This window comes from Manis javanica, chromosome 8 (genome assembly GCF_040802235.1).
Source record: "Manis javanica isolate MJ-LG chromosome 8, MJ_LKY, whole genome shotgun sequence".
Taxonomy (NCBI): Eukaryota; Metazoa; Chordata; class Mammalia; order Pholidota; family Manidae; genus Manis; species Manis javanica.
Genome location: NC_133163.1, coordinates 81550565 through 81572868, shown reverse-complemented (window position 1 = coordinate 81572868; position 22304 = coordinate 81550565). Strand labels below are relative to the sequence as shown.

At 39.4% G+C, this 22304-nt stretch overlaps 1 protein-coding gene across 1 annotated transcript; it reads left to right on the top strand.

The window, feature by feature from the left end:
- Positions 1 to 11003: 11003 nt before the first annotated feature.
- Positions 11004 to 22104, top strand: RNASE9 (ribonuclease A family member 9 (inactive)). The gene has a single exon (XM_073211559.1). The coding sequence runs from the start codon at positions 14057 to 14059 to the stop codon at positions 14675 to 14677; it is 621 nt and encodes a 206-aa protein (XP_073067660.1). The 5' UTR covers positions 11004 to 14056; the 3' UTR covers positions 14678 to 22104.
- The last annotated feature ends 200 nt before the right edge of the window (positions 22105 to 22304 follow it).

Here is a 22304-nt window from a genome sequence, read left to right as displayed (position 1 = left end):
ATTCAGTCTAAGAATATATAATTCTATGAATACAGAATCCTGACTATCTCAAATGTTAGCTCTTATTGTAATAGTTATTATTGTTGTAGTGTTTTTGTCATTTCTATGAACATTTCGGGCTTGACTTATCCTTTCCCTTAATTTGGGGTTATTTATATTTTCAAATTTCTAGTTTTTGCCTCTGTTAAGTAAAACTTGCTGTCCACATTTCCATATAAATTATTTCTGCTTAGAATTGTTGTTAAAAGTTAAAACTTGTGGGGTGGATATCAGCTTTTCAAAGCTTTTTATTACTTTATATTATTTATATACATTTTGTTTAATATTATTTGTATATTTTTTATGTTATAAAAAATTTTTTCACTCGAGGTATTTTATTCTTTTTGATGCTATTGTGAATGGAATTGTCTTCCTGATTTGTCTTTCTGTTAGTTTATTGTTAGTGTATAGGAGACCCACAGATTTCTGTGTGTTAATTTTGGATACTGCAACTTTGCTGAATTCTGATATTAGCTCTAGTAGTTTCAGAGTGGAGTCTTTAGGGTTTTTTATGTACAAGATCATGTCATCTGCAAATAGTGACAGTTTAACTTCTTGTTTACCAATGTGGATTCCTTGTATTTCTTTGTTTTGTCTAATAGCCGTGGCTAGGACCTCCAGTAAGTACTATGGTGAATAACAGTGGGGAGAGTGGGCATCCCTGTCTTGTTCCTGATCGCAGAGGAAAAGCTTTCAGCTTCTCGCTGTTCAGTATGATGTTGGCTGTGGGTTTCTCATATATGGCCTTTATTATGTTTAGGTACTTGCCCTCTATACCCATTTTGTTGAGAGTTTTTATTTTGTCGAATGCTTTTTCAGCATCTATGGAGATGATCATGTGATTTTTGTCCTTCTTTTTGCTTGTATGATGGATGATGTTGATGGATTTTCAAATGTTGTACCATCCTTGCATCCCTGGGATGAATCCCACTTGGTCATGGTGTACAATCCTTTTGATGTATTTTTGAATTCGGTTTGCTAATATTTTGTTGAGTATTTTTGCATCTACGTTCATCAGGGATATTGGTGTGTAATTTTCTTTTTGGTGGGGTCTTTGCCTGGTTTTGGTATTAGGGTGATGTTGGCTTCATAGAATGAGTTTGGGAGTATCCCCTCCTCTCCTATTTTTTGGAAAACTTTAAGGAGAATGGGTATTATGTCTTCCCTGTATGTCTGGTAAAATTCCGAGGTAAATCCATCTGGCCTGGGGGTTTTGTTCTTCGGTAGTTTTTTGATTACCACTTCAATTTCGTTGCTGGTAATTGGTCTGTTTAGATTTTCTGTTTCTTTCTGGGTCAGTCTTAGAAGGTTGTATTTTTCTAGGAAGTTGTCCATTTCTCCTAGGTTTCCCAGCTTGTTAGCATATAGGTTTTCATAGTACTCACTAATAATTCTTTGTATTTCTGTGGGGTCTGTCGTGATTTTTCCTTTCTCGTTTCTGATTCTGTTGATGTGTGTTGACTCCCTTTTCTGTTTAATAAGTCTGGCTAGAGGCTTATCTATTTTGTTTATTTTCTCAAAGAACCAGCTCTTGGTTTCATTGATTTTTGCTATTGTTTTATTCTTCTAAATTTTATTTATTTCTTCTCTGATCTTTATTATGTCCCTCCTTTTGTTGCCCTTAGGCCTCATTTGTTCTTCTTTTTCCAATTTCTATAATTGTGTCATTAGACCATTCATTTGGGATTGTTCTTCCTTCTTTAAATATGCCTGGATTGCTATATACTTTCCTCTTAAGACTGCTTTTGCTGTCTCCCACAGTAGTGGGGCTTTGTGTTGTTGTTGTCGTCATTTATTTCCATACATTGCTGGATCCCCATTTTAATTTGGTCATTGATCCATTGATTATTTAAGAGCATACTGTTAAGCCTCCATGTATTTGTGAGCCTTTTTGCTTTCTTAGTACAGTTTATTTCTAGTTTTATGCCTTTGTGGTCTGAAAAGTTGGTTGGTAGGATTTCAATCTTTTGGAATTTACTGAGGCTCTTTTTGTGGCCTAGTATGTGGTCTATTCTGGAGAATGTTCCATGTGCACTTGAGAAGAATGTGTATCCTGTTGCTTTTGGATGTAGAGTTCTGTAGATGTCTATTAGGTCCATCTGTTCTAGTGTGTTGTTCAGTGCCTCTGTGTCCTTACTTTCTGTCTGGTGTCCTTTGGAGTGAGTGGTGTGTTGAAGTCTCCCAGAATGAATGCATTGCATTCTATTTCCTCCTTTAGTTCTGTTAGTATTTGTTTCACGTATGTTGGTGCTCCTGTATTGGGTGCATAGATATTTATAATGGTTATATCCTCTTGTTGGACTGAGCCCTTTATCATTATGTAATGTCCTTCTTTGTCTTTTGTTACTTTCTTTATTTTGAAGTCTGTTTTGTCTGATACTAGTATTGCAACACCTGCTTTTTTCTCTTTGTTTTTTGCATGAAATATCTTTTTCCATCCCTTGACTTTAAGCCTGTGCATGTCTTTGGGTTTGAGGTGAGTCTCTTGTAAGCAGCATATGGATGGGTCTTGCTTTTTTATCCATTCTATTACTCTGTGTCTTTTGATTGGTGCATTCATTTACATTTACATTTACATTTAGGATGACTATTGAAAGATATGTACTTATTGCCATTGCAGGCTTTAGATTCGTGGTTACCAAAGGTTCAAGGTTAGCTTCTTTACTATCTTACTGTCTAACTTAACTCGCTTATAGAGCTATTATAAACACGGTCTGATGATTCTTTATTTCTCTCCCATCTTATTCCTCCTCCTCCATGAGGGGTCTCAGAGCTGTTGCCCAGGGGGTTAGTGTGCCTGGTTTTCCCTGTGATTTCCAGCCACTGGGCTGTGACCTGTGTTGTATCTGTCCAGCTGTTATGTCCCTGTCCCTTTAAGACTTTCAAAAAGCACTCACTTTTCTTCGTCACAGGGGCATCAGCTTCGGAACCCACTGAGAGGTCTTGCTGCCCTATTTCCCTAGTTTCCAGCCCTCCACGCATGCACTGTGTCTGCGCTCTTTTGTGGGTGGCTGGGGCTGGGTGTTTAGCAGTCCTGGGATCTTCCTTCCTCCCCACTCCGACTCCTCTCCTCCCACAAGAAGCTGCGGTGAGGGGCCTCAGGTCCCGCTGGGCCGGGGCTTGTATCTTACCCCTTTCAACAGGCGCTGGGTTCTCGCAGGTGTGGATGTAGTCTGTCTGTTGTCCTGTGTTTTCTGGTCTCTCTTTTAGGGATAGTTGTATTTGTTTTATTTTCAAAAATATATATGTTTTTGGGAGGAGATTCCCACTGTCCTACTCATGCCGCCATCTTGGCTCTGCCCCCAAAATTTTTCACTCTAATCAGAAATGTGTGACTGGCTACCTTATCACACACTCACCAACATTGAAATTGTTAGCTATTACAGTTGACCCTTGAACAACACGGGTTTGAACTAACTGCATGGGTCCACTTATAACAAGTTCTTTTCGATAAATATATTGGAAAGGTTTTTGGAAATTGATGACAATTTGAAAAATATTTTCCTTTCTCTAGTTTCCTTTTAATTTTAAGAATACAGTATTTGAGACATATAATAAGGAAAATATGTGTTATTGACTGGTTATGTTATCCATAGGGCTACCAGTCAAGAGTAGGCTATTAGTAGTTCAGTTTTGGGAGAGTCAAAAGTTATACACAGTTTTTGACTGCATGGTGGTCGGCACCCCTAACCCACACACTGTTCGAGGGTCAATTATATTACCAGTTGGAAAATATAATTCTAGTTTTTCCTTTTGTGGCTGAGGCTATATAATTATTACATGATCATTGTCCATTGATGCTTCATTGCAAGATCTGTTCAAAATTCAGCTTTTTTTCTTAAAAATGAGATTTATTTTTTAAAATACCACCTAAAAATACCTCTGAAATAAATATTTGTCTACTTAAGGGGCCTATAGCTTGTCTCAACTTTTTTTAAATTGTGGTTAAATATAGAGTCTTGAACTGGGATGCAGAACCTGCATTTTAGGAGAGGCCCTGGTACACACAAGTTCTCTCAGGCCCTTCCCACTTGACAAATCTAAGCTGCCCTCACCTTCCCAAGCAAGTTCAAAAGTAGGGAGGAAATGTAGAATTCAAACATATATTTGTACACCATGTTCAAAGCAGCAATATTCACACTGGCCAAAAGGTGGTAGCATATCTCATTTTTTTTCTAAAAACATTTGCTGAAAAGGCCTAACACTTTTCCCCACTGTTTTGGAATGTTTTCTTTATCATAAAGTACGTTTTTATGTATACTTAGAAAAAACTTCTCGTACTTTCTGGGTTAAGAATCACCTTAGCAATTTGTTTAAATCCAAATTTCTGACAGTTACGGAGCCAACATGGCGGCGTGAGCAGGACAGTGGGAATCTCCTCCCAAAAACATATATATTTTTGAAAATACAATACAACTAATCCTAAAAGAGAGACCAGAAGACACAGGACAACAGCCAGACTACATCCACACGTGCGAGAACCCAGCGCCTGGTGAAAGGGGTAAGATACAAGCCCCGGCCCTGTGGGACCCGAGCACACCTCCCCCCAGGTCCCGGCGGGAGGGAGAGGGAGCCCAGGACTGCTAAACACCCAGCCCTAGCCACCCACAAAAGAGCGCAGACACAGTGCATGCGTGGAGGGCTGGAAACTAGGGAAATAGGGCAGCAAGACCTCTCAGTGGGTTCCGAAGCTGATGCCCCTGTGACGAAAAAAAGTGAGTGCTTTTTGAAAGTCTTAAAGGGACAGGGACATAACAGCTGGACAGATACAACACAGGTCACAGCCCAGTGGCTGGAAATCACAGGGAAAACCAGGCACACTAACCCCCTGGGCAACAGCTCTGAGACCCCTCATGGAGGTAAACAGCCAAACAGCACCCCGACCCCCTCGTCCATTACCCCTCTGGCCGCTGTGAAAGCAGAGAAACAGCCTAAGGCAGACCACGCCCACAGAAGGGAAATTCCTCCATATCGGCAGGGCAAGACACAAAGACCCAGTCTACATGCAATTACCCAACACAAGCCACTAGGGGGTGCAGGTGTCCCAGTAAAGAAAGGCCAGTAGTAAGTGAAAAGTTTGGCCCTCTCAGCTGACAGTCAATAGCACCTATCAACATGAAAAGGCAAAAAAATATGATCCAGACAAGACTAACCCAGACAGGACCGGCATCTGCTACATCTTTCCCTGAAAAGGAACTGGGGAGATAGATTTAACCAGTCTTCCTGAAAAAGAATTAAAAACAAAAGTCATAACCATGCTGATGGACTTGCAGAGAAATATGCAAGAACTAAGGAAGGAGAATACAGAAATAAAACAAGCTCTGGAAGGACTTCAAAACAGAATGGATGAGATGCAAGAGACCATTAATGGACTAGAAAACAGAGAACAGGAACACAGAGAAGCTGATGCAGAGAGAGATAGAAGGATCTCCAGGAATGAAAGAATTCTAAGAATCGAAACGGAACGATATATGCACTATAGGGGTACCAGAAGAAGAAGAGAAAGAAAAAGGGACAGAACGTGTCTTTGAAGAAATAATTGCTGAAAACTTCCCCAAACTAGGGGAAGAAATGGCCTCTCAGACCACGGAGGTACACAGAACTCCCATGACAAGGGCTCCAAGGAGGGCAACACCAAGACACATAATAATTAAAATGGCAAAATCAAAGACAAGGACAAAGTATTAAAGGTAGCCAGAGAGAAAAAAAAGGTCACCTACAAAGGAAAACCCATCAGGCTATCATCAGACTTCTCAACAGAAACCCTACAGGCCAAAAGAGAATAGCATGATATACTTAATGCAATGAAACAGAAGGGCCTCAAACCAAGAATAGTGTATCCAGCATGACTATCATTTAAATATGAAGGAGGGTTAAAACAATTCCCAGACAAGCAAAAGTTGAGGGAATTTGACTCCCACAAACAAACAAAAAAGCATCTAACAGGGACTGCTCTAGATGGGCGCACTCCTAAAAAGAGCACAGAACAAAACACCCAACATACGAAGAAGGGAGGAGGAGGAATAAGATGGGAGAGAAATAAAGAATCATCAGACCGTGTTTATAATAGCTCTATAAGCGAGTTAAGTTAGACAGTAAGATAGTAAAGAAGCTAACCTTGAACCTTTGGTAACCACAAATCTAAAGCCTGCAATGGCAATAAGTACATATCTTTCAATAGTCATCCTAAATGTAAATGTAAATGTAAATGAATGCACCAATCAAAAGACACAGAGTAATAGAATGGATAAAAAAAGCAAGACCCATCCATATGCTGCTTACAAGAGACTCACCTCAAACCCAAAGACATGCACAGGCTTAAAGTCAAGGGATGGAAAAAGATATTTCATGCAAAAAACAAAGAGAAAAAAGCAGGTGTTGCAATACTAGTATCAGACAAAGCAGACTTCAAAACAAAGAAACTAACAAGAGATAAAGAAGGACATTACATAATGATAAAGGGCTCAGTCCAACAAGAGGATATAACCATTATAAATATCTATGCACCCAATACAGGAGCACCAACATACGTGAAACAAATACTAACAGAACTAAAGGAGGAAATAGAATGCAATGCATTCATTCTGGGAGACTTCAACACACCACTCACTCCAAAGGACACCAGACAGAAAGTAAGGACACAGAGGCACTGAACAACACACTAGAACAGATGGACCTAATAGACATCTACAGAACTCTACATCCAAAAGCAACAGGATACACATTCTTCTCAAGTGCACATGGAACATTCTCCAGAATAGACCACATACTAGGCCACAAAAAGAGCCTCAGTAAATTCCAAAAGATTGAAATCCTACCAACCAACTTTTCAGACCACAAAGGCATAAAACTAGAAATAAACTGTACAAAGAAAGCAAAAAGGCTCACAAACACATGGAGGCTTAACAACACGCTCCTAAATAATCAATGGATCAATGACCAAAACAAAATGGAGATCCAGCAATATATGGAAACAAATGACAACAACAACACTAAGCCCCAAGTACTGTGGGAGACAGCAAAAGCAGTCTTAAGAGGAAAGTATATAGCAATCCAGGCATATTTAAAAAAGAAGAACAATCCCAAATAAATGGTCTATTGTCACAATTATTGAAATTGGATAAAGAAGAACAAATGAGGCCTAAGGTCAGCAGAAGGAGGGACATAATAAAGATCAGAGAAGAAATAAATAAAATTGAGAAGAATAAAACAATAGCAAAAATCAATGAAACCAAGAGCTGGTTCTTTGAGAAAATAAACAAAATAGATAAGCCTCTAGCCAGACTTATTAAGAGGAAAATGGAGTCAACACAAATCAACAGTATCAGAAACGAGAAAGGAAAAATCACGATGGACCCCACAGAAATACAAAGAATTTTTAGTGAGTACTATGAAAACCTATATGCTAACAAACTGGGAAACCTAGGAGAAATGGACAACTTCCTAGAAAAATACAACCTTCCAAGACTGACCCAGAAAGAAACAGAAAATCTAAATAGACCAATTACCAGCAATGAAATTGAAGCGGTAATCAAAAAACTACCAGAGAACAACCCCCCTGGCCAGATGGATTTACCTCGGAATTTTATCAGACATACAGGGAAGATATAATACCCATTGTCCTTAAAGTTTTCCAAAATATAGAAGAGGAGGGGATACTCCCAAACTCATTCTATGAAGCTAACATCACCCTAATACCAAAACCAGGCAAAGACCCCAACAAAACAAAACTACAGACCAATATCCCTGATGAATGTAGATGCAAAAATACTCAACAAAATATTAGCAAACCGAATTCAAAAATACATCAAAAGGATCATACACCATGACCAAGTGGGTTCATCCCAGGGATGCAAGGATGGTACAACATTCGAAAGTCCATCAACATTATCCACCACATCAACAAAAAGAAAGACAAAAACCACATGATCATCTCCATAGATGCTGAAAAAGTATTTGACAAAGTTCAACATCCATTCATGATAAAAACTCTCAGCAAAATGGGTATAGAGGGCAAGTACCTCAACATAATAAAGGCCATCTATGATAAACCCACAGCCAACATTATATTGAACAGCAAGAAGCTGAAAGCTTTTCCTCTGAGATCAGGAATTAGACAGGGATGCCCACTCTCCCCAATGTTATTTAACATAGTACTGGAGGTCCTAGCCACGGCAATCAGACAAAACAAAGAAATACAAGGAATCCAGATTGGTAAAGAAGAAGTTAAACTGTCACTATTTGCAGATGACATGATACCATACATAAAAAACCCTGAAGACTCCACTCCAAAACTACTAGAACTGATATCGGAATACAGCAAAGTTGCAGGATACAAAATCAACACACAGAAATCTGTGGCTTTCCTATACACTAACAATGAACCAACAGAAAGAGAAATCAGGAAAACAACTCCATTCACAATTGCATCAAAAAAAATAGAATACCTAGGAATAAACCTAACCAAAGAAGTGAAAGACTTATACTCTGAAAACTACAAGTCAGTCTTATGAGAAATTAAAGGGGACACTAACAGATGGAAACTCATCCCATGCTCGTGGCTAGGAAGAATTAATATCGTCAAAATGGCCATCCTGCCCAAAGCAATATACAGATTTGATGCAATCCCTATGAAACTACCAGCAACATTCTTCAATGAACTGGAACAAATAATTCAAAAATTCATATGGAACCACCAAAGACCCCGAATAGCCAAAGCAATCCTGAGAAAGAAGAATAAAGTAGGGGGGATCTCACTCCCCAACTTCAAGCTCTACTATAAAGCCATAGTAATCAAGACAAATTGGTACTGGCACAAAAACCAAGCCACAGACCAATGGAACAGACTGGAGAATCCAGACATTAACCCAGACATATATGGTCAACTAATATTCGATAAAGGAGCCATGGGCATACAATGGCGAAATGACAGTCTCTTCAACAGATGGTGCTGGCAAAACTGGACAGCTACATGTAGAAGAATGAAACTGGACCATTGTCTAACCCCACATACAAAAGTAACCTCAAAATTGATCAAAGACCTGAATGTAAGTCATGAAACCATTAAACTCTTAGAAAAAAACATAGGCAAAAATCTCACGAACATAAACATGAGTGACTTCTTCATGCACATATCTCCTCGGGCAAGGGAAACAAAGGCAAAAATGAACAAGTGGGACTATATAAAGCTAAAAAGCTTCTGTAAAGCAAAGGACACCATCAATAGAACAAAAAGATATCCTACAGTATGGGAGAACATATTCATAAATGACAGATCCGATAAAGGATTGACATTCAAAATATATAAAGAGCTCCCACGCCTCAACAAACATAAAGCAAATAATCCAATTAAAAAATGGGCAGAGGAGCTGAATAGACAGTTCTCTAAAGAAGAAATCCAGATGGCCAACAGACACATGAAAAGATGCTCCACATCACTAATCATCAGAGAAATGCAAATTAAAACCAAAATGAGATATCACCTCACACCAGTAAGGATCGCCATCATAGAAAAGACAAACAACAACAAATGTTGGCGAGGTTGTGGAGAAAGGGGAACCCTCCTACACTGCTGGTGGGAATGTAAACTAGTTCAACCATTGTGTAAAGCAGTATGGAGGTTCCTCAGAATGCTCAAAATAGAAATACCATTTGACCCAGGAATTGCACTCCTAGGAATTTACCCTAAGAATGCAGCACTCCAGTTTGAAAAAGACAGATGCACCCCTATGTTTATTGCTGCACTGTTTACAATAGCCAAGAATTGGAAGCTACCTAAATGTCCATCAGTAGATGAATGGATAAAGAAGATGTGGAACATATACACAATGGAATATTACACAACCATAAGAAAAAAAACAGATACTACCATTAGCAACAACATGGATGGAGCTAGAGGGTATTATGCTCAGTGAAATAAGCCAAGTGGAGAAAGACAAATACCAAATGATTTCACTCATCTGTGGAGTATAAGAACAAAGGAAAAACTGAAGGAACAAAACAGCAGCAGAATCACAGAACCCAAGAATGGACACACCCCAATATGGGATGTGAACAGTTCCCAGGAATGTGTTGTCTGATTTTTCTCAAACTATTCAGATTCAGTTAGACAATATCCATCATATCATTGATAAGTTTTCACAAATGCCTAGGGTACCTAACTGGTTTTCTTGGTTTCACTGGCTATGGCTGGGAATTGTAGGTCTGCTTTTGTTATGTAGCTGTATTCCTATTATGTTAACGTGTGTACGCAATTTAATTAGTAGTTTGTTAAAACCTATACATGCTTATGCAACTCTACAAGAAGATATGTCAAAGAAATAATCAATCTTCCCATATTTTCTTCCGTCTGCTACTTCTATAGCTTTTCTTCTTCCTTCCTAATTACAACCCTTTAGTAGAATTCGTGCCTCATATCGAAAATTATCGAGTATCATAATTCTTCCAAGTGGTAAAGATACCTCAAGACAAATGCTGGGCATAGAAGCCCAAGGGCATAAATCTGCAAAGAAGTAAAAAGCTAACCTTTTCAAAGAATATTGCTTCTCTCTCACTTACCAACTTTACATTTCCCTGTATGGCCCCAGAAGATGACTGGTTAGCCAGAGATGGGTAAGATTCCTCAAGGGAGGAACAACCTAAGACAGGCACAGTCACAGGGGGGCCATCAGGTGAGAAATTGGGTATCAACAGAGGTGAGGCTTAGAACCTCACCCCCCCCTGTTTTGAGAGAAATCTTCTGCATCCATGGACGTTTGGTTGCCCTTGTCTAGCTTGGATTAATACTCAGTCTATAGGCACAGACTTGATCATCTACATTTGCCCTCTTACAGCACTAAATTATGTTTTCTACCTTTATCTTGCATCTACCTACCTCTTCAGCATTTTATTTTAAAATAATAATAATAATAATAATAAGGGAGAAATGTGGGATTCACATATAAATCAAGTATAAAAATCAAACGAATAATCATATCTGACTTGATTGTTTATAGTTCATGATGTGTGATCAAAACTGAAAGTTTCTGTGATATGACTGCCCTTGCACTGTTCACTATGTAAGAACTTGTTCACCATGTAAGAACTTGTTCGTTATGCTTCAGAAGATTGGAAACTGTTGAGAATTAGGCTTGGGGTTGATTAATGATTGTGCATTGAGTCCCCTACACAGAATTTTATTATTGTTAACAACCATTTGATCAATAGATATGAGAGATGCCCTCTCAAAAAAAAAAAAAGGAACTACCTCTATCTATGCTTCAAAATAAATTTCAGATGGATGAAAGACTTAAAAAGCCAAAAAAATAATAAAATGGTATAGAAGTGAAAATGCATATACTTTGAGGGTGAGAAAGGACTTTCGAAAAGTATGAAACCATAAGTTGAGTTCATTATTAAAAGATTTAAAAGTTTGAGGATATTAACACGGAAGAGGTGTCCTTCCTGGGCAGGCGCAGGTGCGTGTCCTCAGCAGGAGCTGCACTCTGCTGCCCACGCACGTGCTGTCCTGTTCTCTCAGCCCAAGAGGCCACCAAGGCTGGAGATGGACATCCGTGGGAACGTGCACTGAGCTCCCTGGACTGTCGCAGAAGCATCACTCTTCTGAAGAGGCTCCCTCACGGAGACAGGAGAGTCTGAAAGCAACGATGGAGGCCCCGCTCGCGGACACGGCCACACCAAGTGTGCTCGCGCTCGTATCACCAGTGCAGAGCACTTCTTTCCTGTCCCATTCTCGGACCTCTTATCCTCAATTTTCCTATTCTCTCCACTTTCTGATGTTTGTCCCCAACATCCACCTTTCTTTAACTCCACCATTCTCAGAACGTTTCTACTCACATATAAACACATTTGGATTCAACCTGGAATCAGAGGCTTTCCATCTCCATCTCTAGGTAGGTCTGGGTGTCTGGGCTACCAACTAGAGAACCACTCTGGTGGCCTTGTGGTGGGACTTCTCGTACACCAAGAGCACAGTGGAGTAAGAAAACCCAGGAAATTGCTTTTCAACAGCACAGCTAGGCTTCATGACACGTGGACCAGTTCATCACAGCACTATAGTGACAGACAATTCAGACAAAGTGGCCTAATTCTGGCCACTTTGGTGGCCTCTGATTCTCTTAGCCTAGTCTCAAAGAGTTATGAAGACAGCCAAGAGAAGGAGGTAGAACCTAGTCTCAAGAAGGGAAACTAGACTGATGGAGGCATAAGAGCAGAGATGTAGAAATCAGAGCTCTGACCTGGACTTGAACCAGGATTCTGCCAGACTTAATGTAAGATTTTTAAGCAACCTCCTTTCACAAAGAGATATTAATTACAACAAAAACAGAAGCTATGCTAAAATAATGTCTTTACCATAAGATTATTTGTATGATGATAATGATAATATATGTATGGAGCTTGGCACATAATTGCCCATTATGTTAGCCATTATTGTTTATTAGTTTTATTTTAGGGTGACTCCAAGAATGTATTTATTTCAGCTGCTCAGACTTGTTTTTCTCCCTTCCTACTCCAAGCTCCTGTGCTACCCAGAGAGGCTGATATCCCCACTATCCGCATCTCTCCAGCCCAGCCCTTGAAACACCCATTCTCTGAAGCACAGGCAACACAAGGACTGAATGAGGGAAGGAGGCCTTGGGTAAAGATAGGTGAGAAGACTGCTCCCCAGTGTACCTAAGGTACTTGCCTCTCCCTGAGAAGAAAGCCTCACTGGAGAAGTAATAATTAATAGTCAGATTTGGAATAGGAATGGAAAATGATCAATAGGCCCAGCAGTCCTGTAGGAAAGATGATCCTTTCCAAATAATCTTCAAAGAGATTGTGCCACTAAAGAGACTGTGCCCTGAGGTCTAGCCACTGGGCACAATTTCTGGGTCACGTGGTACTACTGCTCCTGGTCTTGCAAGGGAAGTTGTTATAATGGTCCTCATCAATATGTACCAAATTAAATGTTTTCATTTCATTTTAAAATGATACCATTTTTTGCAAATGTAAGTCATTCAGTATATCCTTTCATACATTTCTGTAGCAAAAACACTTGCTCACACACACATAAAGGGTTAGGGAAATATTGGTGCCTCCTACCATGGGGAGAATAGGGGTGAGACACATGGGGAAGGCAGTAATGTAGCGCCTGGAAGTCTCTGATGGGAGGTTACTATAATTACAGGTAGGCACACAAGACAAGAGAGTTTAGGGATGCGAAAACCTGGTCCTAGCAGAAACCATGAATCTATCTAAGGGCAGAAAAAATAATAACGAAAAAAACACAAAGTTAGTGATGCATCTCGGCAAAAGAGCTATTCTGAGAGGTAAGAGGTGACAGAGGAGGCTGCCAAAGGCACCAAGCAGCTGAAGGCAGTGAAGCAGCGATAAAAGCACACACTCAAGGAAGCTTAGCCGCGGGTGTTCATGTGACCCTGCCTTCCTTGATCCCTTCTCCACAGGCACCTGTGGTGGGATACGAGTGGAGTGGAGTCGTAAGATGAAGAATTTTCCTCCCAACTGCAGGATGTTAATGAGGGAGAGCGGATTACTTACGGCTCTTTTCAGGGCACGGTCTCAACTCCTAAGAAAGGAACAGATGCGTTTGTTTCAGAAGGCGGGAGCATGTGCGCCTCCCCTGCCTCTCTCCCTCTTTCCCCGCTGCTGTCTGCACCTCCTTCCTCCTTCCCTCCTGCCCCTCATCTCTCCCTTGCTCTCTTCCTGCTTCCTTCCTTGTTTTCCCTTCTCCCTCTTTACCTTGATCTCTCTCCCTTTCTCCTTTTCCCTCCCTCCTCCCTTCACTTCTCCCTCTCTTATCCATAGCCCTCTAGACTGACGGTGGATCTTGTCAGCTCACTTTTAGGTCAGTATTTCACAAATAGTTAAATAGATTCTCAGTTGTCAATTTAAAAATGGCCCCAAGTCTTAGAAGTCCGAATAGCCACGGACGGTAGAATGGACCCTGCCCTGTAACAGAGGCAGGCCCGGTATCACCACGGAACCCATTTGCCCTTGTGCTCCCCCGCAGGGGCTCATGCGGACTTCGTTGCCACTCGGCCCCTGCCTGTGCGACTCGGGCTCCGGCTTGCTGGCACTACTCCTGCTGCAGCAGCCACGGCAGCTTCAAGGGACACATTTGTTCTATGATTACGCAGATGCTAAAGAAGAAGAATTTGAAGATTATTTGGAGGAAATGGACAGTACAGGGCCTACCAAGCCACCTATCAAAACAAGTTTCCAAAGGCTTACCATCATTTCTCCTGGAGGACCACTGACTGATCCAAGCTACTATGATGATGAAATAAAGATGAAAAATGTCCACAACAGGTTCCACTGTGTCAAAGAACATTTCTTCATCCTAATATCATATAAGAAGCTGCAACAGGCCTGTTACAACCTGTTTGTGCAATGTAAGAATGGAGTTAAGAAATGTCACAGGAGCAAGGAATACATAGAAGCCTTGTATTGTAATTTAACGGAAGGATACTTGATGTCAGACTGTGTATACACATCTGCTTACATGCAAGGATTTGCCCTGATCACTTGTCGATGGCAAAATGATATCAAAGAAATTGTTCCTGTTCATGTAAATGGTATTATGGTAATAAATCACTACCAGAAAAGCCTCATGGACCAGGAAGGTATCAGCCTTTAACCATGCTAGATAAGCGCTCCCTAAGAGGTTAGAGCAGGAGGATATAACCTCCGTACTGATCCTTACAGGTCACAATTGAGAATGGTAAATTTGATCATTTCATTTTAATCACCTGCCTCCTTCCCTCCTTCCCCTGACACCACACAGGCATCATGGGCTAGGTTCACAGTGCTCTGAGATGTGATTTCAAACAGGTCATGTAATTCAGCACATTCTGAATGTGTCATGAGGATAGATGCCTGTAGGGAAAGAATACCCAGCACCAAGAGGAAGAGGAAGCAATTGCCTCGTGTGTGCTCCAAAGCTGTGTTCATGCAAATCTCCAGTTCAATAGAAATAAAGTGAATTGAACTTGTCAAGTGTCTCCAGGATGGTTATGTGGGGTTTCTGGGTTTGAAGTTATTTTTCTCTGTGGCACAACTTGAAACAAATGAAACACAAAGAACTCAAAGCCCCTTGAATCTATTTATCCAGTTTAGGTAATAATTAAAAGAAATCCCTTAATGTCTTTTTTTATTATTCCCTGTAACTGACTGAAATGGGTTAAGGAGCAGTGATAGGGGATGGTAGGGAGAGTGTCTGCTGTTCTTTCACATTTCAGTCTGCTCATCTCTTTCCCTTTCCCTATGCTTGTCTTCAGACTCAGAACTAAGGTCCTACTTTATCAATCAGTTAATGTGAATAAGGACCTAGGGCCAAGGGCTGCCAGACCCTGTTTCAGTGACTAAGGAAAGAACACCAGAAAATTGAGCCTCTAGATACCATTATTCACTTGAAAGCTCATGGCTTTTAACTGTAATGTCTGAGTGAATGAGGATCCCATCAGACTTTTGGGGATCTCCTCGACACCCTCTAACAGACAACTTCCTGTACATCAGTTGAAGAGGTTATTCACATAAGCTAGCCTGGGTCTGGGTTATGGACCAACTCATCTGGGTCATGTTCATCTCTTCATCTTGGGGTTATGCAATGTGCGATACATTTATGAGAGTATGGTATAGTACAATAATTAAGGCACAAAATAATCACAGTGCATCTCCTTCTCTCCAGATAAATGATCTAATCCATACACATTCTAGAATTAGAGTCATGGAAATACCACAAGGACTATTCATGCAGATTGTTCCTTTTATCTAATATTGCATAAGAAAGTCAGATCCTTTACACAGTGGAATCCCTAAGATAGATCAAAACTATAATTTTTGGATTTCCCCTTTGTAAGATTTCAAGATTATGGCCCAGTCTCTATCAGGACCCTCTCCTCAATGATGTCAAACCAATAAGATGAACATTGTCCATAACCTTGATTTACATCACAGTTTATTCTCTATGTTAGAGTCCTTTGAGATGGTGCAACATTAATTTTTGCAATTGTGCTAAAATATACATAGCACAAGATTTACCATTTTAGCCATTTTTAAGTGTACATTATGTGCCTTCACATTGCTGCATGAATCACCACATAATGTGAATCACATGTGTTATCACCACCACCATTTCAAGGAATTCTTCATCTCATAAAATCAAATTATTAAACAATAAAATTGTAACTCCCATTAAGTAGTAACTCCCAATTTCCCCTTTCCCTCAGCCCCCAGAAAACACCATTCTGCTTTCTGTATCTATGAATTTGACTACTCTAGGTGCCTCACATTAGTGGAATCATATAATATTTGTCTTTCTGTGACTGGCTTACTTCATTTAGAATAATGTCTTTAAGTTTCACTCACATTGTAGCATGTGGCAGAATTTCCTTCCTTTACAAAGCTGAAAATTACTCCATTGAATGTATCTACCACCTATTGTTTACCCATTTGTCCATCAATGGACACTTGGGTTGCTTCCATTTGGCTATTGTGAATAATGCTGCTATGAAAATGGATGTACAAATATCTGTTTGGGTCCTTGCTTTCAATTCTCTTATTGTATACCAAGACACCTAGAAGTGAAATTGCTGGGTCATATGGTAATCCAATTTTTAACTATTTTTAATTTTTTGAAGAATTGCTAAACTCTTTCCATAGCAGCTACATCATTTTATATCCCGAACAGCAGTGCACTTGGGTTCCGGTTTCTCCAATCTTCACCAACACTTGTCAGTTTCTCTCTCTCTCTTTTTTCAAAATAGCCATCCTATGTGGTGTGAAATGGTGATGCAACATTAATTTTCAGTTTTAGTTATTAGTGAAAGAATGTAGGCAACAGCATTTGCAAAAGCAAGAAAAAAATTAGGCACACTCTTTGCTTCCTAACCAAAATAAACCCAATTGGTATTTTCCTTTGAAAATTTATGATGTACATGATGTTATTGGATAAGTAAAGAACAGAAGAGTATAGTCCAGTGAGCAGAGACTATAGTTGCTCCTATTCCCTCTATTTAGCACAATATTCTCAAATGACAGTGTGGTGGGGGGTAATGGAACCAAAGCTTGTAACTATCCCTGTGTAACTATCCCTCCTTGTTGAATAAAATTCATGATGCCAAGTTGAACCTTATTCATTTGCCCCTGCATATTTTTGGTGCAAAATTGAATTAATACTTCTGATTAGCTCAGAGCCTCTAAGAACTCTTATTCTAACATTATAATATACATAGCAGTCACAATACCTCACACTGTGTTTTCTCTATAATATAAAGATTTCAAAGTGTTTTTGTATACTCTTTCACCATAGCTCCATGTCACAAGTAAAGAAGTCATATTTTCTGCCCATTCTTTGCCCAGAAATAAGTTTTCACTTGTCCTGATCCATACATTTAAGGTCAGCAATGAGATCATACATTTTATCCAAATCTTTCTTTTCCTTCTCTCCCTGAGATGGATCTCCTTCAGATTTCTGAGACATAGGATCTCGACATCTATTAACTACCATATTTTTAGAAACACAAGAAAGAAATGGCTCATCTTTTACTCATTTTATTTGGTACTTTCTATAACCTGCATTGAGTATGAGATAAATATTCCACCCAGTTTTTATGGTGGGAAGATTACAAAGGTAGTAAATAACAAGTTCTTCTTCAGGGTCAAAGACAATACCTTCAGTAACATAGAAACCCCGGAAAGTGACTCTAGTTCTACCAAAACAAGAAGTAAAATAGGTTATCCAAATGATATTTTGAATTCAGAAACACCTTTTTCACAAGACAGGATTCTGAGACAGTTTTCCAACCACAAGAATATAAACTTCAAGAGAACAAGGACATTCACAGTGATAAAAGTGACAAATGTGCTTACTTAATTCCAAAATCTTATTTCAAAATGTTAAGATTTGACATTTTCAATTGTTGAAGATTACCTTCTTTCTCTTATTAAACTGTATTCATTAGCAGTAAACATAAGCAATTTACCACTTCAGTATATGCTCAATAGTAATGCCTGGGCAACATGGAAGAACAACAGGTTTTTGGTATTTCATGATGGAAAACCTGGGCTAGAAGCTCGTGAAGGAAATATCAAAATAGAGGGAGCACTTCTAAGGTCAGATGGACAATTGGGAATATGAAAGAGGAATTTCAAGGAGAAAACAAGAGTAAAGAGGTCTTCTTCCCGGACAAGAGTAGAGAGAGAAGATGAGAATAAGGACAGGACATAAAGAGTCCTCTAACCAGGAGGAATGGTGATGTCAGCTAAGGGCAAGTTTAAGGGGCATTGTTAACACACGGGAACTAAGTCCTCAGTGAGTGTTTTCCGTTATCTGCACCTTCGTACCTTCTGCACCTTTCTGTGATAAAGGTATGAGGGTCTGATGGAGTCTTTCTAGAAAAGGCAGAGGGAGACAGACTGAGGCCTTGGTTCCAATGTGAGGCACACATTCCCTTGTTAATCTTTAGCAGGGTGTTGAACACTCAGTAAGAGATATAACTGTCATGATCCACTGCAACTTAAAAATATTAGGTTGAATATTTCAAAAAGTGAGCATTGAAAATCTGCTAGTTTCTCATTTGTTAAAAGTCTGACCCCAGAATTTTGGAGAAGGTTATAGTGAAAGGAAATCTACAAGTAAGTGAAGATGTAAGGCTACTGGTCCCATAGCTTTTGTCACACTTAAGGTACAGAGGAATCTGCTACAACGAGGATTCCTAAAATATAGTACCTCAAACACATAAAACTTTATTTCTCCCATGCATAACAATCGTGGGGGAGGCAATTCGTCCAGGGTGGGAAGGTGGCCCTGCTCTATACCCCTACATTGCCACTCCATCATTTCCCAACTCTAAGGTGGTATTTGTCTAGATGACTGCAACCAGCTCGCCACAGATCTACATTCCAGTGCATGGGAGTGGAACAAAGCAGGAGAAAGCCAGCTTCCTCTGAAGAGAGCATGGCTAGGGATTTGCTCACATTTCTTCAGCTCATTTCACACGGGCCAGAACTTAGTGACAAGGACACATTTAAGGCAATGAATCTGGAATACTTGAATGTAGTTTAGTACTAAAAGGAAAAATAAGAAAATGTATCCTGGGAAACAATTATTTGTCTGTCAAACATCTGATCGGACGTAAGAAATGTTTTTTTCAATGAAATTGGCCATCATTCTTGTTGCTATTATTCAGTCTTTAAACATCTGCCTTGAAACAACTCCAAACCTCTACAGGAATTCTGGGAATGTATTCACTATTCACTTGCCTTCCAGTATGAGTGTCTCTATGTAGGATTGTTGTTGAGGAGTAGAGTGTTAGCTCCCTGGGCAGAATTTTATTTCAGTCATCCTGGAACAGAAGCACTGAATCCATCACCAGAAGTTTCAGCCTACAGTGATTGCTGTGACCTCACTGCAATGGTGTGGTTCTGGATTCTCACCTCTCCTTCAGGACCCAGAATCTCCTGTAAAACTTTTTAAAAATTGCTGATGCTTCTGAAGATTTGATGCACTAGGTGTGAATGACGACTTGCCAACTGTATTTTTAATAAGCTCTACAGGCAGTTCTAAGATGCAACCAGAATTCAGGATCACTGTCTAATGTCATTCTGGAAGCCTAACTATTGCAACAAACCAGCAAGAAGATATTTTATCCAATATAGGAAATTCCCTTCATTAGATATGTAGTCACCAGGCTATTTATTACAGATGGATGACAAAAGCCATTAACATCCTACACTTGACTGACTCTCTCTGCTCTGGTTGTTGGAATTAAACAAACTATTGAAAAATAACAGGACCAGTGATCCCGGGATGAGAATTACTCTTTCTGGTGGTTCTACCTCTCATTATAAATTTGTATGATGTCATTATAAGTTAATGTATGGGTGGCACATAGCAACTAATCTGAATTTGCTTCATTCTCGGTGTGTTGATAAAATTAAGTGCCTAAGAGCAGAGCTCAGCTGTGGTTATCTTACCAGGATAATTCTAGCCAGCCTCTCCAAGGGACACTTTTGTTGTATGATTAGAGCAATAATCCTTATATGGAACAAACTGAAAATTTACATAATGCTACAACTTAAATGTGTAAAAAAGAATGCATGGTCTTTATTTTGTTGATAACTTATTGCCATTCTCATGAGACACCACTCACAGAGAAGTTGATAAACAAATTAACTAATTATCCAGTATAGTTCCAACTTAAACTCACTTAAGAATTTAAACAGCCTCTTGATAGTCTCTCCTTGATATTAATATGTTCAGACTCATGAATACTCCTCTGTCTCTCCCCTACTTTCTTCTCCACGTGGAAAGAAAATATATGGGGAGAGAGGGATTTATGTTTCTACATCACAGCAGAAGAGTCAGGGCATTGCAGTGGTCTATCCCCATCTTCCCTTAATCTGCAACATTGTAGCCTCTGTGCCCCTGGTACAGTTGCCTGGTGTGGCTGATATAACATGTGAGCTGTTCTTTCTCAGCTTTGTTTCATCCCAATAGTAATCCCTGCCTGACCCTACCTCACCAGGACCCCCACTGACTACAGGTTCATGAGTGGCCACTGCATCTGTCAGTCTACTCTCAACCTCAACTGCAGGGTTAGCTTGAGGAGATCCCCCCTCAATCATGATCTAGGCTGAAGGTAGACTGAAGGCATCTCTGCAAGACTCAGCATTCCTGCTGACTGTCCAGGCTGTGCTACATCAGTTACTAAAATGTGGAGATTAATGTGAGATGAGTGAACTTGTAGCATCAAGACTCTATCTCCAACATTATCCTCGGTTTATCTAACAAAACATCCTACCTGCCTAGCTAAAACCTCACCAGGAAAAATTGAGAGATGCATGACTAATGGCCTTGTTCTCTCATTCCCTCTCCCATTTCTTTGGCCTTGGCTGGAAATGGGGCTGGCTTGTCTTTTGTTTGTTCTTGTTAATTCCATCCACTTCCCATAGCACTAATTAAGCCTCATGGCCTAGCTATCCTGGGCTTCTCTATGAACTAAATGAAGAAATTAAGTCAGCCATTTTCCTATAGAAGATGACCTCCATATGGATGGTTGTTTTGACAGAGAGGACATCTTTTGAAAGTTGTAATACATGGTAGACATTTTCCACCAATAAAATAACTACATTTGCAAAAGATATAATTTTATGAAAATATATTTGGTTCATATGATGATAAAAACATTGTATCAACATATGATATTAGCAAAAGTATAAGGAAATTAGCAACATTGTAACCATTTGCAAGCGTTTATATGTATATCAGGTTAGAAAAGTGCTTTTATCCTCCAAGAGAACCTAAAAGTCATGACACCCTAATAACACTGAGCACCTCTAACACACAGATCTTGGTTTCTACACACCATTCCCTAAGAAAGGAAAGCAGGGGTCCCTGGAGAAGGGCAAAGTGATTAATATCAGGAATGGGGCAGGGAAAATGTGGAGATTAATGTGAGATGAGTGAACCTGTAGAATCAAGTGGTGCCAGAAAACAGGAAAGTATTCTAAGAAAGATGAGGGCTTGAAAGAATATATTTATATTTTTAACAGCTTTACAGAAACAGAATCTATATTATGTACTATCTTTTGTCTGGTGCTGTGTCTTTAACACAAATATTTGAGATTTATCTAATTTTTTGTGTGTATCAGTATTTGATTCCATTTTATCTGACTAAAATTCCATTATATTGTGGATATACCACAGTTCATTTATCCATTACTTTTGATAGAAAATTGGATTGGTTTCATGTTTTGATGATTACAAATAAGGCTACTATGAACTTTCATGTATAGTTCTCTGAATGGACACACATTTCCTATTCTCTTGAGAAAATACCTAGGAAGGGAATAGCTGGATCATATGGTAGATGTATATTTATCTTTTTGAGAATTAACTATTTTCCAAAGTTGGTTGTGCTATTTTACATTCCCACCAGTAGTGAATGAGAGAGTCGGATTCTTCATGTTCTCACTGATATGGTACAGTCAGTTCTTTTTTTTCCCACATTCCTAATTGTGCCCTTTCTTTCTTTCTTTTATTTTTTTTAAATTAAGGTATAATGGACATGTTATGTTATCTGTTTCCAATAGATACATCTGGTATATATATATATATATATATATATATATATGAAATATAATTATTATCTTGAAAAGATACCTGTACTCCCATATTCACTGCAGCATTATCCACAATAGCCAAGGCATAGAAACAGTGTAAGTGTCTGTCAATGGGTGACTAGGTAAAGAAAATTTGAGAT